We start from the raw sequence: 23,291 nt of genomic DNA, 5'->3' as shown, positions 1-23,291 counted from the left end.
CTGTAGGTACCACTTTCTTAGGGAGTGCATACAATGTTATTTTGAGACTGTTGTCACACAACCATTTCCTCTTTAGGTCGTTGTACTGAGGTTTAGGCCTTCTTCCTTATTTCCTCAGCTATTCTTTCGTCGTAGTACTTAGGTAAGACCCTCTGACTCTTGTAAAGATGCGAGCTTATTATATCATGTTCCCGATAGAATTTTTGATGTTCGTGCTCACTTGTAATTATCCTTAGTTACTTACCTCCATACTCATCTGCTCCTACGACTGCTTCTGAACTGAAGTTTTGTCTGTCTTCCCAGTGGAATTGTCTTTTACTTCCGTAACACTCATACGATACCTTTAACTACCCCAACTCCTATTTAAATATTTCTCAAGTATTATAATGATATTCTCCGAGGCTGAATTCTCCATGTTGGGTTCTACTATGTTTATCTTACACGATCTGATGACTCGTCTGTAACCTCCTGTTTAGCCATAACTGGGATCTTCCTAACCAATTACTAAATACTCCTTGGCCCATTCACATATCAATATTCCTTGTAATCTTTCTTGGGTTATTTCCTTTGTCATAACTTACGTCTCGTACTGACTCCGTATTTATTAATAACAGCTCGAGCAGGAACCTTTACTTCCTCTCCTTGACGTCGTGCTTGCACAATATTCTTGAATCGTACCGTATCTATAAGATTTGGATAAGTGCCATCTCATTCCTCTTTCATTTATCGCATTCTTCCTTTACCATTCCATAGTCACTAGAACCATTTAATTCTGACTTAATGCCACATCACTCCATATTCCCCCCTTTAGGGGTGTACTAAAAGCTGAAGCCACGATGATCTACCTATAGATGTTTTACCTTTTCATCTATGGCGTCGTTTCTCAACATCAATGATCCTTACTCGCCTTGCGGCAATCTTTCTGTACCAAGGATGACAAATCCCCTTACTCGCGAGGGTGACACTTAGCGTAACTGGAACATACAATTTATTAATCTTAACTTTATTCACATTGCTTGCTTTAGGGAAGCGTCTTCCTGAATGACCTTCAAAGGTTATTCTTCTGTCGTCCATTCTATTATTGCCGGAATGCAATCTGAAATTTTTGTGATGCCAACCATTATCAAATCAATCAGTCCCTATTTCATGTTTAGTTTATCTTGTTCACCAATCCATGCTGGCTTCTATTACTCTGGGGTCTAACTTTTCCTTTTGGTAATTGCGTCAGAGTTGCGAACTTATTTCTCGACGTGAGGATATGACTTTATGGCCTATATTCTTTCATTGTCTCAAGGCCTGTCATCTTTTGTCTTTCCCTTCACTTGACTGTAAATTCTGTAATACTGTCATCATTTTTTTTTTGACCTACCGTTATCATCCGTGTATCATATCTTACTCATAATGCTTCCTTATCTCTCTTCTCATTACTTTGCTAATATTTCTGCATATCCCTTTTCTTGTGAAAATTTAAATACGACATTCTTTCGCTTTTAGCTTCCCTTTGCTCCATCCAATGGCTCTTTAGGTTGCTTAACGTTCTCTCTTTACTAGGGACGCGAGCCACACTAAGGTAATATTTATCCCTTCAAGGCTTATAGTACGTGTCTTTGTAGTACTCATATCTGGTTGCACTATTTTAGAGTGCACCATCTAGGTGTCTCATAAAGAGATCTATTAGCACATTTGTAGTATCCTTCAGAAATATCAACAGATGCTATCAATTCATCCATCATATCTTCTTATACTACTTTTGTTAACCCCCATAGGGCATATCTGGAAGGGGTGCGACAAATTGTATATACCTCTATTACTATTGAATATAACTCAAAAAGCTTATGTTTCTCTGCCTCAATTATTAATGTTGTTAACCTTTATTAACTGGGCGCCTCGTACCCTTCTTCATTTTGCTTCTTTTGCTTATTGAAACTTGTATTTATCTTCTTAATCTCTCATTGTCTTTCACCATAAAGATGGATAGGCACTCTTACCTTAAGGCTTCTTATCAGGAAGCTTACACCTTTCAGTATACCCATGATCTGCTAAAGACCTCACATTTATTTATCGTAGGCATCATACAAAAATCCAATTCCTCTGACTTAGCTTTTCCACAACAATCTCTCTTTCCAACCTACTTTTCGGATATAGGTATCGTCTTATTATGAATAAAAAAAAATTAAGAATTTGAATTCTTATAAGTGAGCTCTACCACATGATCTAGAGTAAGAAGAAAGAGTGACAATCCTAAATGCCCTGTAGCCTCCTGCTTATAAGTGTGGTGCACGACACACCCATAAACAAGACTCTACTAGACACGGCTTGTAGACTCCCTAGGACAGGACTACTCTGAAACCACTTTTGTCACGACCCAAACCGATGTGCCGGGACGGGTACCCGGTACCTTACTCAACTGAGTACCAACGTAATGTATCTTTCTTAATACATCATCATATACACATGCATACGGGCCTAATAGGCCAACATGATCCTTTATAAACTCAAAACATAGGCCGACAAGGCCGTACAATCTTTTATGTACACGACATATGTCTACAAGCCTCTAAGAATACATAAATGTCATAAGGGTCGGGACAGAGTCCCGCCATACCAAACAATACACGTCTAAATCATACTAACCAAGCGAGCAACTCCGAAGCAAATGGAGCGCACTAACATCTTTCGCTGAGCTGATGGCCTACTTGGAGGGCTCTCGACCTGTCTATCGGGACCTGCGGGCATGAAACGCAGCATCCCCAGGCAAAAGGGACGTCAGTGCGAATAACGTACTGAGTATGTAAGGCACATAAATAAATACATGAGAGATATGGAAGACATATAGAGTACATGACTCAACCTGTAAGTCTGAATAACTTTGTAAATCATAAAGTACTTTTAACGTCATGCATATGCGTATGAATGTCATGTCCTGCATAGGTACATATTTCATAATATCATCAGCCTCTGAGGGCATCCCATCATATCATATCGGCCACTGTGGGAAAAATCATCATCGTATACCAGCTGATCAGGTGGTGGTGCGTATATAACGCCATAACCTTTCCCATATCCCATATACATATATACATACATATATACGCGTATATAACGCCGTTTGAATCATACTTACATATATATGCATATATAACGCCGTTTGAATCATACTTCGGCCACTGTGGGCAAAATCATCATCGTATACCAGCTGATCAGGTGGTGGTGCGTATATAACGCCATAACCTTTCCCATATCCTATATACATACATATATACGCGTATATAACGCCGTTTGAATCATACTTCGGCCACTGTGGGCAACATCATCATCACATACCGGCTGATCAGGTGGTGGTGCGTATATAACGCCGTAACCTTTTCCCATTCCATATACATATATTTACGTATATACGCGTATATAATGTCATCTGGTCATGGGTCAATGCACATGAATGCAATGCATGAAAAGTACGTCAATAAAGTCATTCGGAAGGTCATAAGACCACTTTGCCTCTTGAGCAATATCATAAAGTAACATCTTTTCAGCTCTCGTATTTTTCTAAGACCCATGAACAGATGATAAAATATTATGACACATGAGAATTAAAGAACATAGATATTTCTATTACTTCTATGAGTAGAGTAACTTATGGAATTTATGCATTTGCACGTTTCGTTCATATCGTGTGGATCATGCCAAAAGAAAGAAGGGATAGCCTTAACATAGCTAGAGTAGGGAAAATTTCTGTAATATTCTTGTCTCAATTCGGTGGCTGTTCGGGAAAAAAAATTGGAGGCCATCCTAGCGGCATTGCTATTACTTCTGTTGCTCGTTCTGATGCAATCGCCCATGATGTTTATCATTCCAATGAAATCGTCACCTCCAAGAGCAATTCGACCATTTTTTTAATGACTTCTCAAGCAAACCATTTTTCCAAAAGCTACTATTTAGATAAGAAAAGAAAGAGCTTGCTAGTTGTTTCTTCTTGTATGTATACATGCATAAATACAGAAGATATGAACCTCTCACCACTTCAAGTTAGTGTACACCATTAATCAGCAATTCCCATTGTCAAAAACGTATTTCACAAAGTATGATACAAGACTAAAAACACTAACTCTTCAAAGGATAATTAACTTTTGCCACGTGGTATCCTACATAGCCACCTAAGAAAATAAGATCCTTAGTCATTTCTTGAATTGTGGCTTTTTGCCACGTGTAATTCCTATCCACTTATTGGTTAACTGGGTAATGTCTTGTTACCCGGTAATTAATCAATTACCCGCATAATTTAAAAGTTACCACAAATTATTTAAAGTATTACTCACTTTCCACATACCTTATATACCATACTAGCATGACCATGTAGTATCTTGTATGACACTAGTCCATAAATACCGGGTATTTTAGTTCGGGCTGTATTTTACCCCAAAATGCCAAATTTCGACAAAATTTATTTTCTCCGATATTACTTACCCTCTTACCTTCACAACACTTATTTATTGCTTGCTATAAATAACGTAAGTACGTTAACGTCAAGATGATCTCATCCCCGAGTCTTACATCGGTTAACTGAAAACGAAATTTTAACGTACAATACTTCAAGGTGAAACATCGTCGTAACTTAATACTGTGAAACGCGACATCATCGTAATGTAATACTGCTGGACGTGACATCTCACTTCCGGGCTCTCATTAATTTATTTATGGCGTACTTTCACGTACGAAAATATGGGGTGTAACAACATTGTTGAGGAGACAAGAATGATAGGCTGAAGACCTGTTGACACTCCTATGAATCCGAATTCTAAACTTCTACCAGGACAGGGGGAGCTACTTAGCGATCCTGCGAGATATAGGCGGCTGGTTGATAAATTAAATTACTTCACAGTGTCTAGACCTGACATTTCCTTTCTTGTGAGTATGGTGAGTCAGTTTATGGATTCGCCATGTGATAGTCATTAGGATGCAGTTGTCCGCATTCTTCGGTATATAAAATCGGCTCCAGGCAAAAGATTACTATTTGAAGATCGAGGCCATGAGCAAATTGTTGGATAATCAGATGTTGACCGGGCAGATCACCTTTTGATAGACGTTCTATTGGATATTGTATTTTAGTAGGAGGTATTTTGGTATCTTGGAAGAGCAAGAAACAGAATGTGGTTACTCAGTCTAGTGTAGGAGCAGAATATCGAACAATGGTTGTGGCAACATGTGAGCTAGTTTGGATCAAACATTTGCTCAAGAAGTTGAAATTTAGTGAGATCAGCAAGATGGAACTTGTATGTGATAATCAAGCTGCCCTTCATATCGCATCAAATCCTGTGTTCCATGAGAGAACTAAAGATTGACTCTCACTTCGTCAGAGAAAAGATATTCTCAGGAGATATTGCTACAAAGTTTGTGAAGTCGAATGATCAACTTGCAGATATTTTCACCAAGTCCACTGGTCCTCGTATTAGTTACATATGTAACTAGATCGGTACATATGATTTGTATGAACCGGCTTGAGGGTGAGTGTTAGATAGTTATGTAAAAAACCCTAGTCCCACATGGAATACGAGTAGAATATGTATTGTGTATAGTTATAAATAGGCTATTGTAAAACACTTAATGGAAGATAAATAATATTTTTCCCGTGCTTTCTCACACTTCTAACACAATTCCTCTTCTCAGAGGGGAATCTAACTATATGAAAATCACCAGCTAAAACCAGTGTTGTTAAAGACGCGCTTAAGCCCTGAAGCGAGGCTCAAAACACGTTGAGCGCTTCGCCTCGCTTTGTGGGCGCTTTAGTGTCGCATCAAAGCTCTAAGGCATACTTTTCCTTGCCAATGAATGTAATCTTGAAAAGACGATCTTAAACAATTGATATTTCACTTTATCGTTAATGTTTTTTCAATTTCTTTTTTCATATATTTGTTATTCATGCTTATAATGATTAGTCTAGGAGACTTCATGCATATTTTTACTTTTTCTCCCGTTGCGCCTTTTTTCATTAAAGCCCACGTTTTATTTGTGCTTTGCGCTTAAAGCCCCAATGGACCTTAGAGCTTTTTTGCGCTTTTCGCCTTTGATAACACTGGCTAAAACCCATGGTCCATTGAATAGTCCCCTAGCAGCCCCAATCTCCCACCACACCTCTTGCCTTTCTTTGTCACAGTTAGGGGCATAAACTCCTGTTAAGTTCCAATTAAGGTCTTGCAGTTGAGAAACAAATTTGCAGGTTAGGGTAAATGCTCCAGTAGCCACAATCTTCCCCTCCCAAACTTTGCTGTCCCACATAATTAGGATACCCCCTCTAGTTCCACCAGGCTCCAATTGTGCAAATTTGACTCTCCTATTCCCCCATAATTGTTTGACTTTATCTGTAATATCCCCTACTAATTTTGTCTCTTGAAAACAAAAAATATCAGCCTTCCATTTAAGGATCAGGTTGTTTATCACCCTTCTCCTATCCATGTGGTTCAGCCCCCTCACATTCCATGATAGAATTTAATATTCATTAATCCACATTGATCTCTTCTCTCCCTCTGTTTTTGGTTCCATTACTTTTGAATTTCATGTCAATAACCAGCCCTTTCAATTCTTGCATGCCTTTCTTTTTAGGAGTAGCAGCAATTGAAAATTATGCCTTGTGTCTCTTTACTTGCCTACTGTTGTCGATTTTCATGAACATGCCATTGCCTCCTTTTCGCACCCCTGGAAATCAATCCCAAATTGCTTGCTTAGTTTGATCACATTCTGATAGACCCATAATGATGTGTCCAGTTCCCCTCTATCTCCTCCCCTGTTGTGTGTATTTTTAGAGGTTCAGCTTCCTCAACCTGCCAGATGTCTATTTCTGCTGTCTTCATTATTTGCATGCCCCTACTTATAAATATGTATTGTATTGAGTCAGTGTATGTATACAAATATACCATCATACTTGACATCTTGAAAAAAGATTATATAATGATAACATTCTTTCATCGAATATTTCGTTAGTTATAGAAACAATTGTTTCATGTTCTTCTAACTAGTGAAAAAATGTATAGCATGGTAGAAAAGGTCAACATTTGGGCTCTTGCTAGAATAGGAAGCATATTTTGGAAATCGGATGGGAGGAGTATTGTCTTCAGAGATTGAATGAGTTGTTTCCTTCCTCTTGGACGAGAGCACAACCTAAATGTTGAGATGCTTGCTATGCATGGCTCTTCCCTCCGTCACCACCTTGCTCAATTTTTTTCTTCATCCTTCCATATTGTTCTTCTGCTTATTGATCTTGCAAATCTTCATTTTTTCCATGTAGAGCAGTGAGGCTTGCTTGATATCTGTATAACCACTGATGTAGTACACTTTGAAATGCAGTATGCTCGTCAACATCTGCTTGATTTCATGTTTCGACATGGGCATTACAAGGATGCTTGCTTGTTATTTTTCCCTCCCAATTCTGTTCCTCCACCTCCTCAACCATCTTCAGGCGTTGTTACTTCATCTTCTTCCCCTCAACGACAAGATCCTTTGGCAACAGATTATGGGACCCTTGATCTATTGTGTGATTTGTGCACTGCTTATGGAGCCATGCCTGTTTTGGAGGAAGTACTGTCAGGAAGAACTTCAAATATAACATCGCAGGATCCATCGGTGAACAAACATACAACTGCAGCACTTTCTCGCATCTGTAATTATTGCGAAACTCACAAGCATTTCAATTATTTATACAAGTTTCAGGTATTATTCATTATCTTTTGCTTTGAACTCTTTCATTTGGAAATATGAAGTAAATGGTGACCCTGTTGTCGAGGCTGATGTTAAATTTCTTTACATGTGCCTCTGGAATTATAGACCTTTAATTGATGTAGATAAAATTAACAGGCTAGTGAAATGAATCCATTTCATCAGATACACTTGACGAAAGATTGACTAAGAGTGGACTGCCTCTCTGATCTGACTTATTAGGCTGTAACCCAGTTTTAAGAAATGCTTCAGCTTTTAAGCAAAAACATTTTTGCTAATTTCTTTAGATTTCATGTATAGGTTCCGGTAGTGCTGGTTTCTTAGTTTAGGTGCTTTGGTAAACCTCAAGAAGCTCAATCTTTCTGTTTCTCCACAAGCTTTACTCCAGAATTTGATCGTATTCTCTGATAGGTTGCCCTAGTCGATTTGCTTCCATTTTCTGTATATACTAATGCCATATGTCCGTCCTGTGTATTTTAAAATTGCATGATGATCAGGTAACAAAGAAGGATCATGTGGCAGCTGGGCTTTGTTGCATACAATTGTTTATGAATTCTACTTCTCAAGAAGAAGCTATAAGACACTTGGAGAATGCCAAGGTCAGTCCATTTTAAGAATTTGTTCTGCTGCACATCTGCTTTATAGATGGTGTTTATGGTCATCAATGAATTATTGGTTTTACTAAGCGCAGGAGCTGTGCTCTCTTTTCTCTGTCCTAGTTGTCAAACCAAGTTTAGATGCTTAGGGAAGCCAAAAAATACTGGCAAGGTGCTATTTTATAAGCAGCGTGCTTCTAATGCAAGGAATGCAGACCTGAATAATGGCTGGTTACTCCTTGAATTGGACCATTCTTGAAATAGAATTCCTAATTTTTTTACTATATTTGCAACTTCGAGATTCAAAATTTATATGTGAAAAATGATAATTCTTAATTGATGGAATCAATTGAAGCACTTATTTGTTAGTTCTAAATATAGCAGACAGTTTCATTGGTCTAATTTGGGACCTTAGAATGGATTTTGACTCTATATGACAAACATATCAAGAAAAAGAATAAGAAAGCGTCCATAGATTTATTTGTGCCCTCTGAAGAGTTGTATGAGGTGAACGTTTCACATATGGTTATGTGATAGCGATGGATGCAGTGATGCTATCATAGACTATGATTATCTAACAGTTAAAGTATAGTTGATATAGCGGAATGTCAAAATATGATTTGGTGGTGAAATTTGCCTGAAATTCTAGGATAGTCGCAAAAAATCCGGCTTAATTTATTTCCTTATGTTTTGACACTTATATTTCCACAGAAAGACCTTATCAGGATCCTAATAATATCTAATTGCGTATATAAAAAATTGGTTAATAATGAATTCTTATTAGGAATGAATTTATGAAAATTCTTGTAGCAAAAAGTTGATTGCTTGGTCAAATAAAATATGTGTCTGTTGTATGTGTGTATATATAGTTATTTATTATATTATTTGTATATTACATTAATTAGAGTGTATTAGTTTTTATGTCAGATAAGTTAGTATCAGCAATATGGTCTTACTAAGACTTCTTTAGAAAAATCTTATCCGCCTATATCTTATCTCTATAGTATATCTGTATCTATATTATATAAAAGCAGAAATTACATGGATATAAATAAGTATAGATTATGGTATTTATACATCAGCCGAACAAAAAATTGTATATATGCATGGGTAAGTAGTTTGAGATGATTGATGCTCAACATAGATGACACAGGATATATATAACCTGACAGTTCACTGGCACCTCAATTGCTTTGTAAACATATTTCTTCTTCTTGTGAATTATCACAAATTGTTTTCTCTTTTGCTATTTCTTTATTGCATTTCCAGCAGATATGCTGTTTCCATATTCTTTATCTGCATCTTTTGATCATCCCCTCTTTCCCTATGCAAGGATTGCTTTCACCTTCTGTGGGGTTTTAGTTGCTAACTTGTGCTGTAACTCCTGTGTGGTCTGCTTATTCTTCATTTGTGATGTAGATGCATTTTGAGGAAGGCTTGTCAGCGCGACATAAAGCAGGAGAGTCTACTAAGCTTATTACCAAGGGCATCCGAGGAAAAAGTGCCTCTGAGAAACTAACTGAAGAAGGACTTGTCAAATTTTCTGCTAGAGTTGCTATTCAGGTAAGCATGGGATGCTAATAAACTGAGATTGGAAATATCTTCACCTGTCAGCCAAATGCAGTTAGGTGCATACCATTGTTGCTTCTTTCATTTTTGATGTTCTGTTTTCAGAACCTTATTCTCTGTTATCCGAGAGCTGATGCTCTGAAAGATAGCCCTTTTAATTTCCCACATAACTTCTGTCAGAATCCAGAATAACGGGAGGTTCTTCTCAGAAAAGCAAGATGTTTGAATCCTGCATTTCATTTCTTACCTCTATCGATAGCATGTAACTCTCGTTCATTACTAGGAAAATTCCTTCTGTCAAAATGAGCCATTTACTGATTAGAGAGGATGGAGGAAACAGGATTTATAAATGACTTCTGACATCAGATCTAATGATAATGCTTCTAACGTCATTCAGTATGTGGATTGGACATGATCATTAGCACTCATAAGGGTTTGATGCTTAAGTTGTTTCACGTCTATCTTGAGTTCATGATTGTTTATGCTTCCTGATTTGCAGATAGATGTTGTCAAATGCTTTAATGATGCAGAAGGACCACAGTGGAAACATTCACTTTTTGGGAATCCAAATGATCCTGAAACTTTCAGGTGTGTTAGTCTTGGGTTTTTGTGCGTGTGTTTTCAATGAAATGTTACCAAGCTCAAAAAAAATGAAGAAAAAGAAAAGAAGTTTTTCTGGGACACTAACCAAAATTTCAATGTTCAGCGTAGGGGTTCTATACTCGGACTCTGGTAGAAGAGAAAAAGAAGTGTTGGAAAATATTTTGCTTGAAAATAGCTGGAATAGGTGGTGCCACAGGAACGGTTACTAGAAAGATGCAAGAACACTAAATTATGACAAGGGAAAAACTTTAACCACGCAGGACTATTTAGGTTTCCTATAAAGATGGTTGAGGTTCTAATTCCATGTAAAATGAGAATTCTTTTTGTATGGAGTGTGAAAAATGTACAACAGGGCTCTTATATAGGAGTTTAGTCTACATGAGGTTTATAGAGGAGTTTAGACTACATGAGGTGATGAAACTTTAGACTACATGAAATAAAGGAAGTTATTACTTTAGAAAGATTACATAAATACCAAATACTATTAAATAATAACAGACTTGGGAAGAATTTTTATATTATTGACTTAGATATATACTAATGTATATATTTAACATTGCCAACATTATCCCTCATGACTAGATAATTTATATTTGTTGAAATGCAGGAGGAGGTGTGAAATTGCAGAGACTCTTGCTGAGAGGAATTTCGACTTGGCTTTCCAGGTGATCCATGGGTTCAACCTTCCAGGTAGTTCATGTACTTTCAACTTTCTTCAAAACTTTTCCAGGGTATGCTCCCGTAGTAGAACTTACTATTGGTTTATGCTCAACTGTTTCAGCTGTTGACATATATGCTGGTGTTGCTGCATCACTTGCTGAGAGAAAGAGGGGAAGCCAACTCACAGAGTTCTTTAGGAACATTAAAGGCACCATTGATGATGATGATTGGGATCAGGTATTTTTATGAATGCAGTTGTCTTCAATGTGTGTTGCTTTGTCTATTCCGCAACAGATGATTGACCTGTCTTTCCCCCTTTTCTTTTTTATAACTCATTTCTTAAGGAATGCTCGTATTTGGGAGGGTCAACTATAATAAAGTGTGTGTGGGGTTGGGGGCATAGATACTACACTAGTGTACTATTTATTTTGTTGTTAAGGTGACATGTATCAAGTCTACTCCACTTCTCCCGGTTCAACTGTTATATTTTAAAACAGCTTTAACTAGCACCCACAATGGTAACATATTTCAATGATCTTATGCTTCATGATTGTTTAACAGTCACTAAGCCAAGTACTAAAGCTCGGAATTGATAACCTCCTCTGATCGTTCTGTCATAAGAACATCCCAAGAAGCCTCCCAGTAGAATTGCATAAGAACATCCCAAGAAGCCAAACGTTAATGGATTCTATTATTTTTCCAGCAATATAATCTGATTTTTAAGGATAGTAGTATTTCTATCTAAACTTAGTTTTGTACTGCTTGGTTTCTATTTACACTAGTTTTTAATGATCTGATGGCATATTTAACGGATTCTATTATTTTTTAGGTTTTGGGAGCAGCCATCAATGTGTATGCAAACAAGCACAAAGAGCGACCTGACCGCCTGATTGACATGTTGACTAGTAGCCACAGGTCAGTTTATTTAAGAAAGTTGTACTTCCATCAGGATGCAAGTTAGACTCTTTCAAAAACAGGGCAGTATATTTTCTACTATTGCATCTACTCTAAATTTGAACGCTTGTATGAAGAACTCGGAGGTAGAGGAGGGGATAAGAAGTTGTACAGGCTAGCCAAGGTGCGAGAGAGGAAGGCCCGTGACTTGGACCAAGTGAAGTGCATCAAGGACGAGGACGACAGAGTTTTGTTGGATGAGGCACGTATTCGACGTAGATGGCAGACTTACTTCCATAAACTCTTAAACGAAGAGGGGGATAGGAACATTGAGCTAGGCAACTTAGAACACTCTGAGTGTTGTCGGGACTTTGGGTATTGTAGGCGTATAAGAGTCGAGAAGGTTGGGGGGCTATGCGTAAGATGAGCAGGGGGAGAGCGACCGCCCTAACAAGATCCCGGTGGAATTTTGGAAGAGCATGGGTAGGGCGGGCTTGGAGTGTCTTACTGGGTTATTTAATGTCATTTTTAGGACGAAGAAGTTGGCCGAAGAATGGAGATGGAGTATGATGGTTCCGCTGTGTAAGAACAGGGGTGATATCCAAAGTTGCAACAACTACCAAGGCATCAAGTTACTAAGCCATACTATGAAAGTCTGGGAGAGGATGGTGGAGCTGAGGTTGAAGAGGGTTGTGGATATTTCTGAAAAACAGTTTGGATTTATGCCAGGACGCTCGACTATGGAAGCTATTCACCTTGTTAGGAGGCTGATGAAGCAGTATAGGGAGAGGAAGAGGGATTTACATATGGTATTCATCGACCTAGAGAAGTCTTCTGATAAAGTACCAAGGGAGGTTCTATGGAGATGCTTGGAGGCTAGAGGTGTTCATGTTGCTTACATTAGGGTTATTAAGGACATGTATGATGGAGTTAAGACTCGAGTGAGGACCGTGGGAGGAGACTCGGAACACTTACCGGTTATAATGGGGTTGCACCAGGGGGGTCAACCCTCAATCCATTTTTATTTGCTTAGCAATCAACGTGCTGACGCGCCACATACAAGGAGAGGTACCGTGGTGCATGTTATTTGCAGATGACATTGTTCTGATTGACGAGACACGAGGTGGTGTTAACGAGAGGATAGAGATTTGGAGGCAGACTCTGGAGTCTAAAGTTTTCAAGTTGAGCAGGACCAAGACAGAATACTTGGAGTGCAAGTTCAGTGGGACGACTTAGGCGGTGGACGAAGAAGTGAGGCTTGACTCTCAAGTCATCCCTAGGAGAGAGTTTTAAATACCTTAGGTCAGTTATACAAGGGAATGGAGAGATCAGCAAGGATGTTACGCATCATATTGGGGCGGGATGGATGAAATGGAGACTCGTTTTAGGTGTTTTGTGTGATAAGAATGTGTCACCTAAACTTAAAGGCAAGTTTTATAGAGAGGTAGTCAGACCGACTATGTTATATGCGGCGGAGTTTTGGCCAGTCAAGGACTCCCTTGTCCAAAAAATGAAGGTGGCTGAAATGCGGATGTTGAGATGGATGTGCGGGCATACCATGCTAGATAGAATTAGAAATGAAGTTATTCGGGACAAGGTGGGCGTGGTCCCTGTGGAGGACAAGACGCGGGAGACGAGATTTAGATGGTTCGGGCATGTGAAGAGTAGAGGCACGAATGCACCAGTGAGGAGGTGTGAGAGGTTGGCCCTAGAGGGCATAAGGAGAGGTAGAGGTAGGCTGAAGAAGTATTGGGGAGAGGTGATTAGACAAGATATGGCGTTGCTTCAGCTCACTGAGGACATGACAATGGATAGGAATGTGTGGAGATTGAGGATAAAGGTAAAGGGTTAGTATAGGTCGCCTAGCGTTGTCCTTGTCTGTAACAGTAGATTTAGTACATGAGTTAGCATTATTTATGTATTTTTGTATTCCTTGACTCCTGTGTTTACTTGTCGTTGCTTTCATCCCGGCCTTCTGATTACAATACTCAGTTCTAATTTTGTATCTTTGTATTTTTGCTTCGGTTTTCTAATTGGTGTGCTTGTTGATGCTCTTTTTTTTTTCCTAAGCCGAGGATCTTTCGAAAACAGCCTCTCTATCTTCTTGAAGGTGGGGGTAAGGCCGAAGTACGTTCTATCCTCCCCATACCCCACTTGTGGGATTACACTGGGTTTGTTGTTGTTGTTGTTGTTGCATCTACTCTAAATCTTAAGGAATTAAAGTCTGGAGATTATCCAGACCATTGAGGATGAGATCACGGGTGATGTAAAGTTGCATCTTGTATGCTGCAAAAGTTCGGAAAAATTTACTTAGCATTGCACATGATGACTTCAATATGCAGATGAATAATATCAGGTCAACAACAAAATATTTTCATGTGCATACGTAAAATAAATAATGTGAAGTGTATGTTCTCTAACAGATCAAGCAACTAATAGGTTAAGCTTTTTAGATGAGACGGTCTGCACAATTCAATAATATCCTTTTAATTTCTATGCTCTTAATTTAAAAACTAGCTGGTAAACTTTGAGTGCCTCCTCATTTTTTAGCTTGGCTTTCCCAGGAAAGTACTTGCTTGTGTTGTCTGCGGGCGTCTCAAAAGTGCATTCCAAATTGCATCCAGAAGTGGAAGTGTGGCTGATGTTCAGTATGTTGCACATCAGGTTCGTTATGATCATGAACTTCAGAGGTTAAATATCTTTTCCAATCGACGTATTTATATTTCAAGGAATGCACATGCGTGATAATGTTTTAACCGCTTTCCGTTCATATACTGAGGGCCCGTTTGCTGGAAAGCTCGTCATATTGGTTTAAGGTATTCTAAACTAATGCAACGACTTCTTAACCGATGCCAAAGATAAATATGTAAATGTTTTAGGTGATTAATTTGATGGTACTGATATATTGTCTCTTTTCGTCTTCTTGAGCCGAGGGTCTTTCGGAAACAGCCTCTCTACTCCCTCGGGGTAGGGGTAAGGTCTGTGTACACACTGCCCTCCCTAGATCCCACTAGTGGAATTTTACTGGGTCGTTGTTGTTGTTGTTGTTTTGGGTGATTAATATTTAGAACCTTAATAACCAAATTAGGAATGTCAACTTGAGAGCTGAAAACAACCATGTACCTCAGCTGGTTATTTTGGCTCTTTGATATCCTCAGCGTGTTTATACCTTCAGCTATGGTAAATAATTTGAAGGTGGTTAATCTTTAATGGAAAATTTGTTCTGTAAACACTCCGGTCCTGCTTTTTTTTTTTTTTCCGACGTACTTATCAAGTTAGTCTCTACCTCTACAAGATGTTTCTGCAGCCAGTATCCAGCATGTGGGGTTCCATGGAATAGCAGATTTCTGAACTTTTGAATCTGTTTTTTCATAGGTATAGATCAGGAAATATATGGTTTTGGTGTGTTTGACGTTTGTCTCCTTAGTTATGCCTTTGAGAAACTGGAAGAATAGAGTAGATACCATTTGATTCGACCTTTATGAAATGCGTACCTATATTTTTATGAGGTTTACTGGAATTTGAATATGGTACTTTTAGGCGTTTTTTAGGCGCGAAGATGTTTCTTTTCTTTCCTTTTTTACTATTATATTTTGTAGGATAGGGGTCCTGACTAAGTTTACCACTTCTTTGCTGATTTCTCTTTCTGTCTTTGAGTCTCAACGCAGGCATTACATGCTAATGCACTTCCAGTTCTTGATATGTGCAAACAATGGCTCGCTCAGTACATGTAGTCTGGGTTCTAGAATGTGAAGTTGGTTTGGAGTGGTTGCGGCTTACTATGCAGAAATTTTGTTTTCTGCGGCATAATGTAAGGTCATTGTCAAAGATATGCTGGTTGCTTTGTTTCAGATTGGCAACGTAGCTTGCTCAATGGCACAATCACTTTAGGAGTGTGTGTCTGGTTTCACATTTGGGATGTAGCTTTGCTCATCGTTGTGGTTTCAAATTTCTCATCCAGGTTACCCAGTGTGCATGCAGTCAGTTAACGTTATCACCATTTTAACGAGTACGGCGAGGTGTAATCCGTCCTCTGACGCGCTGCCGCATGAGCATCTCAAGTCCCTTTGATCAAAGCATGAAGCGAAATTCCTATATATATTCTGATGTCAAGGATTGAACTACATATTTGAAGTTGCTCAAAGCTGGGAAGTTGCAGGAGTCTGGATTTGTGGTTGATATTTCTTAGGTTCGATTTTTTCATCTGTATATAAAGGAACATATAAAGAGTGGGCATCCATTTTTATTAGGTTGGGGTCCAACTCCCTCAAACTCCTTTTTTTTTTTATTTGTTTGAGGGGCCATTGTGCCTTTTCAATTAACTTTTTGGAACCATAATATGTATATCCTTTAGATTTGAAGAGAGCTTTGAAAAAGGGTTTCTTTTTGGGGTGGTTCTGCAAATCATTGTACCAAAAATTCTGGACTGATATATATTCTCTTTCGTTAATCTGTTTCATTATTTTTATTGAATGTTTTTAGTCACGTTGACGTTTCATGTGAAAACTAGGAAGAGACTATCTTTTTGCTGGATGAGACAAGTGAATATGCTGTTATAATATTACTTATGTTTATACGATACTCTTTCAAGTAAAGTTTGTTCCTAATAAGTACCTTCCTACATTTACACTCCTTTAGTTAACATGTAGGGTTAACTCATTTACCCGTGTTATTAACTGAACTAGGGTAAATGCGAACGATGTGCTAATGGCAGTGGATACAAACTATAATAAAGGGGGAACTTGAGCAACTTCGAACAGTACCACAAAAAAAATGGATTTCTTCTCTTAATGACATAGTTTTCTGCTGAATATAATGAGTTATAGTGCATTAAATAGTGATAAATTGGCTTGATATGTGTAAGTTTTATATCATAGATTTTTTAGAGATAGTACTACTAAAATGGCTTGCAGTATGATATTGTTAAACGTCAAATCAAATTCATCCACCACTAATTGATTTCATCCAGACCAATCGCATTTTTATTCTCATAGTCAGTTCGTTTGAATTAATATTAGAGTTGCAACCTTATAGTTGCAGTTTCACTTTGCATCGTTTAAGTGTATATTTCCAATCTATTAGAAGCACTTTTCATCTTCTCCTAATCTCCTTTGTTATTGATGGACTAATCTTAACCTAAATTTCTCCTTTAAAGGAGGATATATCAAAATCGTTATGTTGTTGTACATTAGAATTTTTTCTTGTTACATTGAATTTCTTTTGCAGAATTCTAACTTTAATCTATATCTATCTATCTATATCTATATTATTATAAAAACACGAATAATTTGTGCAAAATATTGAACGACTAAAATATCTTTTATGCTCTTAAATATTTGTATAATTTCAGGATCTAATTGTAATTAAATTACTCAATGATGGAATCTTTTTCGATTTAAACTACACATGCATCGACCCTATAAAGTTGGTCCTACTTGAATTAGAAAAGCATATTCATAGTTTTCTTTTAAAAATTAAGGTGTCTAACGTAATGTACTACATAGATTGATTTTAACTTGTGATCAAATTTTAAGTGATTTACCGGTTCATAAAGCTTAAAAGAAAAACTATAACACTTATTATTGGTACAAATTTTTCCCTATATCTAATTCCCAATTGAGAACGTATATATTTATATCTACAACTGTCTATTTTTATCTATATATAAGTACTTATGAAAGTACGGCTAGAAAGCAAAATGTTGATGGACTAAAATTGATTGACCTTCTTGCCTTTCATAACATATATTTGTACAAAAAAAATAAATCCATGTTGGTTGATAAAATTATCGTATTTGGGACTATCTAATTAATATATTGGATACCGAAGTTAATTAATAATATATGTTTAGAATTTTTAATGGATGAATCCTTCTCTTATTTGAACAAGAACTAGAGTCTGATTTCAACTTAGTTTTGAAGCTTCAAGTGTATACTAATTACACATGGATAAGAACGCTTTAAATCGTCTGTTCCTTAATCTAGATATAAAACGTTTCATTAGCATGCTGCATAATGCATATTTCAAACGTTTCGTGGAGCATGCTAAAATTCCCTTTTTTATATAAAAAAAAAATTAACTTTTTAATGTTAGGATTCGATATGCAGATGCAAATTGCCTATCTTTTGGTTGCAGATGATCCTATTGAAATTTTTCCTATCTTTACTTGAAGACCATTGATCTCAGGTAATTTCAAAATTTCTCTCCTTATCTCACACAAGTTATAGTAAGCATGAATAGATTTCGATTTACAGGGTTATCTTTAGTAGTTTCAAAATTTAACTATTGGTACTATATAATGTACTTAATTAGTGATGCCACAAGGTGGAAACTATATATGTTGATGTTTTATTGTAGGAAAAGCGACAAATCTCTTTTTTTACAGTATAAGTGAATAGGGAAGGAACTACAATTTCCGATTTGTGGCATCTTTTGAGTTTCAATTTGGGTATTGTTCTTTACGTCCTGGTGGGATTTTAGATGGTGAATTGGTGATTAAATTCTACGAGAGTTTGTTCAAAAAAATTAATTTAAACCATCTATTTAATTATGAAAGAACAGATATAAATGAGAATAATGTAGGAAACTGATTCATAATAATATTTAATTTTCTTGTGACCAATCAACTACAAATAGGGATAGCACTACTGGACCAGAGTGCAATTATTTGGTTTTACCATACGTATATTTGTGTTATGTATCAAAAAAACACATCATTTTTATTTGGTAAACTGAATTAATTATTTTTTTATAAATATAATTGACTAAAGATCGGTAGCATAGAGACTAGTTGTCTAAAAAGTAGTGATAAATAACACTTTTTGAAATCACTATCTTTTTTCACTATTCTAAAGAAAAATATATGAAGTGTGCAATTTTTATGACATAAACATAGTTCTCTAAATACTAGTATTTCTAAACGTGCGTGGCACATTGTATCTCATTAATTAATAGTACTATAAAATTTGTATACTGAATATTTCCCTAAGCATTTTAGAGACATGAGATGATGAGATGGTGCACGGATCGGGTCGGGTCGGATTTAACACATTTATATCAGATCAGATTTTAAAGTTTGTGTCACGACCCTAAATCCGAACCCGGTCGTGATGGCGCCTCTTGTGAAGACAAGGACAGCCAATTAAACTCAATTCACTTTTAAAACAGTTAAACAAAATAAAAGCGGTCTAAAACATGATTTAATAATACTAAGTAACAGATAATATTAATAAAATGCGGAAGTACAACCCAACACAACCCTAACCAGGGTGTCACAAGTCACGAGCATCTAACAACGCTGAATACTCAATTGTAACTACAGAGCTTAGTACTGAACTAAGGACATAAATGAAAAGAGATAGGGAGGAGCTCCGGGCTGCGAATGCCAACAGCTACCTAAAAACTCCTCGAAGGATCCACCTGAAGCTGGAATGATCAGCACTCGGGAGCGGGACCAGCTACGCTTGAATCTGCACACAGGGTGCAGGGAGTAAAGTGAGTACTCCAACTCAGTGAGTAACAAATGTAAATAACGACTGAAAGTAAGAATACGCGTAAGGCATGAGGCATTCTATAATGAAGCAGTAAAACCATTTTAAAACAGTAAACCAGTGAAAAGTTAAGAGAAAATCCTTTTTCAACAAATAACAGGTAATTGACAGACAGTTAAGGTAAAGTAAACAAATAGAAGTTCGCCCCTCGGGCACAATATCAACAAATCTGCCCTCAGGCAATATCTCAGAACGATACCAGCCCCTCGGGCCCAATCTCACATCACAATAAGTACCCACGCTCACTGGGGGTGTGCAGACTCCTAGAGGGACCCCTTACGGCTCAAACACAATAACAAGCCATCTCGTTGCATCAAAACTAGGCTCTCGGCCTCATATCAATCAAGCCACCTCGTGGCGTACATATCTTAGGCCCTCGGCCTCAAATCAGTATCAATGTTTCCTCACGACATAGGCCTTCGGCCTTACTCAGTCAAAAATACTCACAAGCCCCTTTGGCAATAGTAAAACAGTGTTTCTCAACCCAAACATCATTTAAAATATCATTTAAGTCTTAAAACTGAGTAAACATGGCTGAGTATGAAAACAGTGGAAAATAACATGACTGAGTTCAAGTATAAAGTCAAAACAGTGAGGAAATATCAATAAAAATCCCCGAAGGGTTCGAATAGTTGGAACGAAGCCCAAATATGGCATTCAGCCCAAATAATGATGATAGCAAATAGATTTCAGTTAAATACGTAGTAAAAATCATCAATCGGGACGGACCAAGTCATAATCCCCAATGGTGCACGACCCCACGCTCGTCATCAAGCTTGTGTCTCACCTCAATATAGCACTACAATGTGCAATCCGGGATTTCAAACCCTCAGAACATCATTTACAATCACTACTCACCTCGAACCGGCTAAATCTCTAGCTCGCGATTCCTTTGCCCCTCAAATCGGCCTCCACTCGCATCGAATCTATCCAAAATTAGAACGAGTACATCAAAATATGCTAAGGGAACGAAACCCAAGCAAAAATAATCAAAATACTACACAAATCCCGAAATTACCAAAACCCGACCCCCGGACTCACGTCTCGGAATTCAAAATTTTTTACACCAATAGATTCCTTATCTCCTCACGAGTTCATACATATCAAAAGTTCTCAAATCCGACTCCAAATGGTCCTTCAAATCCCCAATCAAAAGTCTAAATTTCCAAGCCCTAGTTCTTCAACTTTTGGCTTAATTTTCATGATTTTCTAGGTGGAATTCACATAACGAGTTTTAAGTCCAAGAATCTTACCTCCAAGTGATTCCCCTTGAATCCCTCTTCAATTTCCTTCAAAAAGCTCCAAAAACGACCAACAATGGAAGAAATAAACTCAACCCTCGCGGACAAGACGAGTTTAAAAACCTTCTGCCCAGGCATTAATTCCTTCTTCGTGAATGCGGTCAAACCCTCGCGTTCGCGAAGCACAAATTTACATTGACCAATTTTCCTCTTACGCGAACGCAACATGACCCTCGCGAATGCGATTCTTTGACAAAACAAACTTTCGCGAACGCATTCCATCCATCGCGAACGCGATAGGTTAATTCCACTGAAGCTCAGCCTCTCGATTCCTTCTATGCGAACGCGACTACACGCCCGCGAACACGATGCACCATCTTGCAGCCCTTCGCGAAAGCATAACCTGCCTCGCGAACGCGAAGGCTAAATTTCCACCTCCCTCAGGTCCTCTCGCGAACGCGAAAAAGTAAATACCTGCAACTGCTGAACCTGCAATTTCTGCAACTTTCTTAACTTCAAAATGATCCGATTGACCACCTGAAACTCACCCGAGGCCCCCGGGACCTCAATCAAAGGCACAAACACATCCTAATACCTTATTCAAACTTATTCCAATCATCAAAACACCTCGAATAACATCAAATCACCCAAAACACATCGGATTCAAGCCAAACTTTTCTAAAATCTTCTGAAATCCGCTTTTGATCAAAAACCCAACCAAACCACGTCCGAATGACCTGAAATTTTGCACACACATCCCAAATGACACAACGGAGCTACTGCAACTCTCAGAATTCTATTCTGACCCCTATATCAAAATCTCGCCTATCAACCGGAAATCGCCAAAATATCAACTTCGCCTATTCAAGCCTAAATCAACTCCGAACCTCCAAAACTCATTCCAATCACACTCCTAAGTCATAAATCACCTCCCGAAGCTAACCAAACCATCGAAACTCACATCCGAGCCCTCTAATACATAAGTCAACATCCGATTGACTTTTCCAACTTAAACTTCCTTAAAAGAGATTAAGTGTCTCAAATCTTACCAAAATCATTCCGGATTCGATCCGACCAACCCGATACCACAAAACATGGATAACGAAACATAAAGAAGAAGAAATGGGAGAAATAGAGTGGTAACTCATGAGACGACTGGTCGGGTCGTCACATCATCCCCAACTTAAACAAACGTTCGTCCTCAAACGAGTCAAGAATCATACCTGAAGCCTCAAATAAGTGAGGATATCTGCTCCACATCTCCCGTTCGGTCTCCCAGGTAGCCTCTTCCACGGGCCAACCTCTCCACTGCACCTTCACTGAAGCTATATTCTTTGACCTCAACTTCTGAACCTGACGATCCAAAATAGCTACTGGCTCCACATCATAGGTCAAATCATCATCCAACTGAACCGTGCTGAAATCCAGAACATGAGACGGATCCCCAATATACTTTAGGAGCATAGAAACATGAAATACCGGAAGCACACTCGACAAGCTGGGTGGCAAAGCAAGCTCATAATCCACCTCCCCAATCCTCCGAAGCACCTCAAAAGGCCCAATAAATTGCGGACTCAACTTCCATTTCTTCTCAAATCTCATAACACCCTTCATGGGTGAAACCTTCAACATAACCTTCTCGCCAACCATGTAGGACACATCTCGAACCTTCTTATCAGCATAACTCTTTTGCCTCGACTGCTCTTAAGCCTCTCCCGAATCACCTTTACCTTTTCCAAAGCATCCTGCACCAAATCAGTCCCCAATAGCCTAGCCTCACCGGGCTCGAACCAACCAACTGGAGATCTATACCGTCTCCCATACAAAGCCTCATATAGGGCCATCTGAATACTCGACTGGCAGCTGTTGTTATAAGCAAACTCTGTAAGCGGTAGAAACTCATCCCATGACCCTCTAAAATCGATGACACAAGCACGCAACATGTCCTCCAATATCTGAATAGTGCACTCGGACTACCCGTCCGTCTGAGGATGAAAAGTTGTGCTCAACTCCACCTGAGTACCCAACTCTCTCTCCACGGTCCTCCAAAATTGCGAAGTAAACTGATTACCTCTATCTGAAATGATGGAAACCGGAATACCATACAAGTGGACTATCTCTCGGATATAGATCCCTGCCAACTGCTCTAAAGAATAGATAGTACATACAGGAATGAAGTTCACGGACTTGGTCAGCCGATCCACAATCACCCAAATAACATCGAATTCTTCATAGTCCGTGGAAGTCAAACAACAAAGTCCATTGTGATCCTCTCCCACTTCCACTCTAGAATATCCATCTGCTGAAGCAAGCCACCCGGTCTCTGATGCTCATATTTCACCTGCTGACAATTGAGACACGTGGTATCGAGGTTCGATTTATTTGGAAAAGAGTTCAATCTTAGGGGAGATCATTTGAATGGTTGAATTGATGACTTCGCTTCGATCTCTTCGACTGAACCTAAAGGAGAC

General features: G+C 38.3%; 1 protein-coding gene across 1 annotated transcript in view; it reads left to right on the top strand.

Annotated features, from left to right (window-relative positions):
* Positions 1-16,514, top strand: part of LOC107781681 (uncharacterized) — an 81,867-nt gene extending 65,353 nt beyond the window's left edge. Inside the window, exons 27-36 of the mRNA XM_075251724.1 lie at positions 7,339-7,701; positions 8,205-8,306; positions 9,723-9,866; positions 10,372-10,460; positions 11,083-11,165; positions 11,257-11,372; positions 11,965-12,050; positions 14,594-14,693; positions 15,698-15,845; positions 15,991-16,514. Coding sequence (XP_075107825.1) covers positions 7,339-7,701; positions 8,205-8,306; positions 9,723-9,866; positions 10,372-10,460; positions 11,083-11,165; positions 11,257-11,372; positions 11,965-12,050; positions 14,594-14,693; positions 15,698-15,763 — 1,149 coding nt within the window. The 3' untranslated portion in view covers positions 15,764-15,845; positions 15,991-16,514. The remainder of the gene's footprint in view (positions 1-7,338; positions 7,702-8,204; positions 8,307-9,722; positions 9,867-10,371; positions 10,461-11,082; positions 11,166-11,256; positions 11,373-11,964; positions 12,051-14,593; positions 14,694-15,697; positions 15,846-15,990) is intronic.
* The last annotated feature ends 6,777 nt before the right edge of the window (positions 16,515-23,291 follow it).

This window comes from Nicotiana tabacum, chromosome 1 (assembly GCF_000715075.1).
Source record: "Nicotiana tabacum cultivar K326 chromosome 1, ASM71507v2, whole genome shotgun sequence".
Lineage (NCBI taxonomy): Eukaryota > Viridiplantae > Streptophyta > Magnoliopsida > Solanales > Solanaceae > Nicotiana > Nicotiana tabacum.
This window is presented reverse-complemented; position numbering and strand designations above follow the sequence as displayed.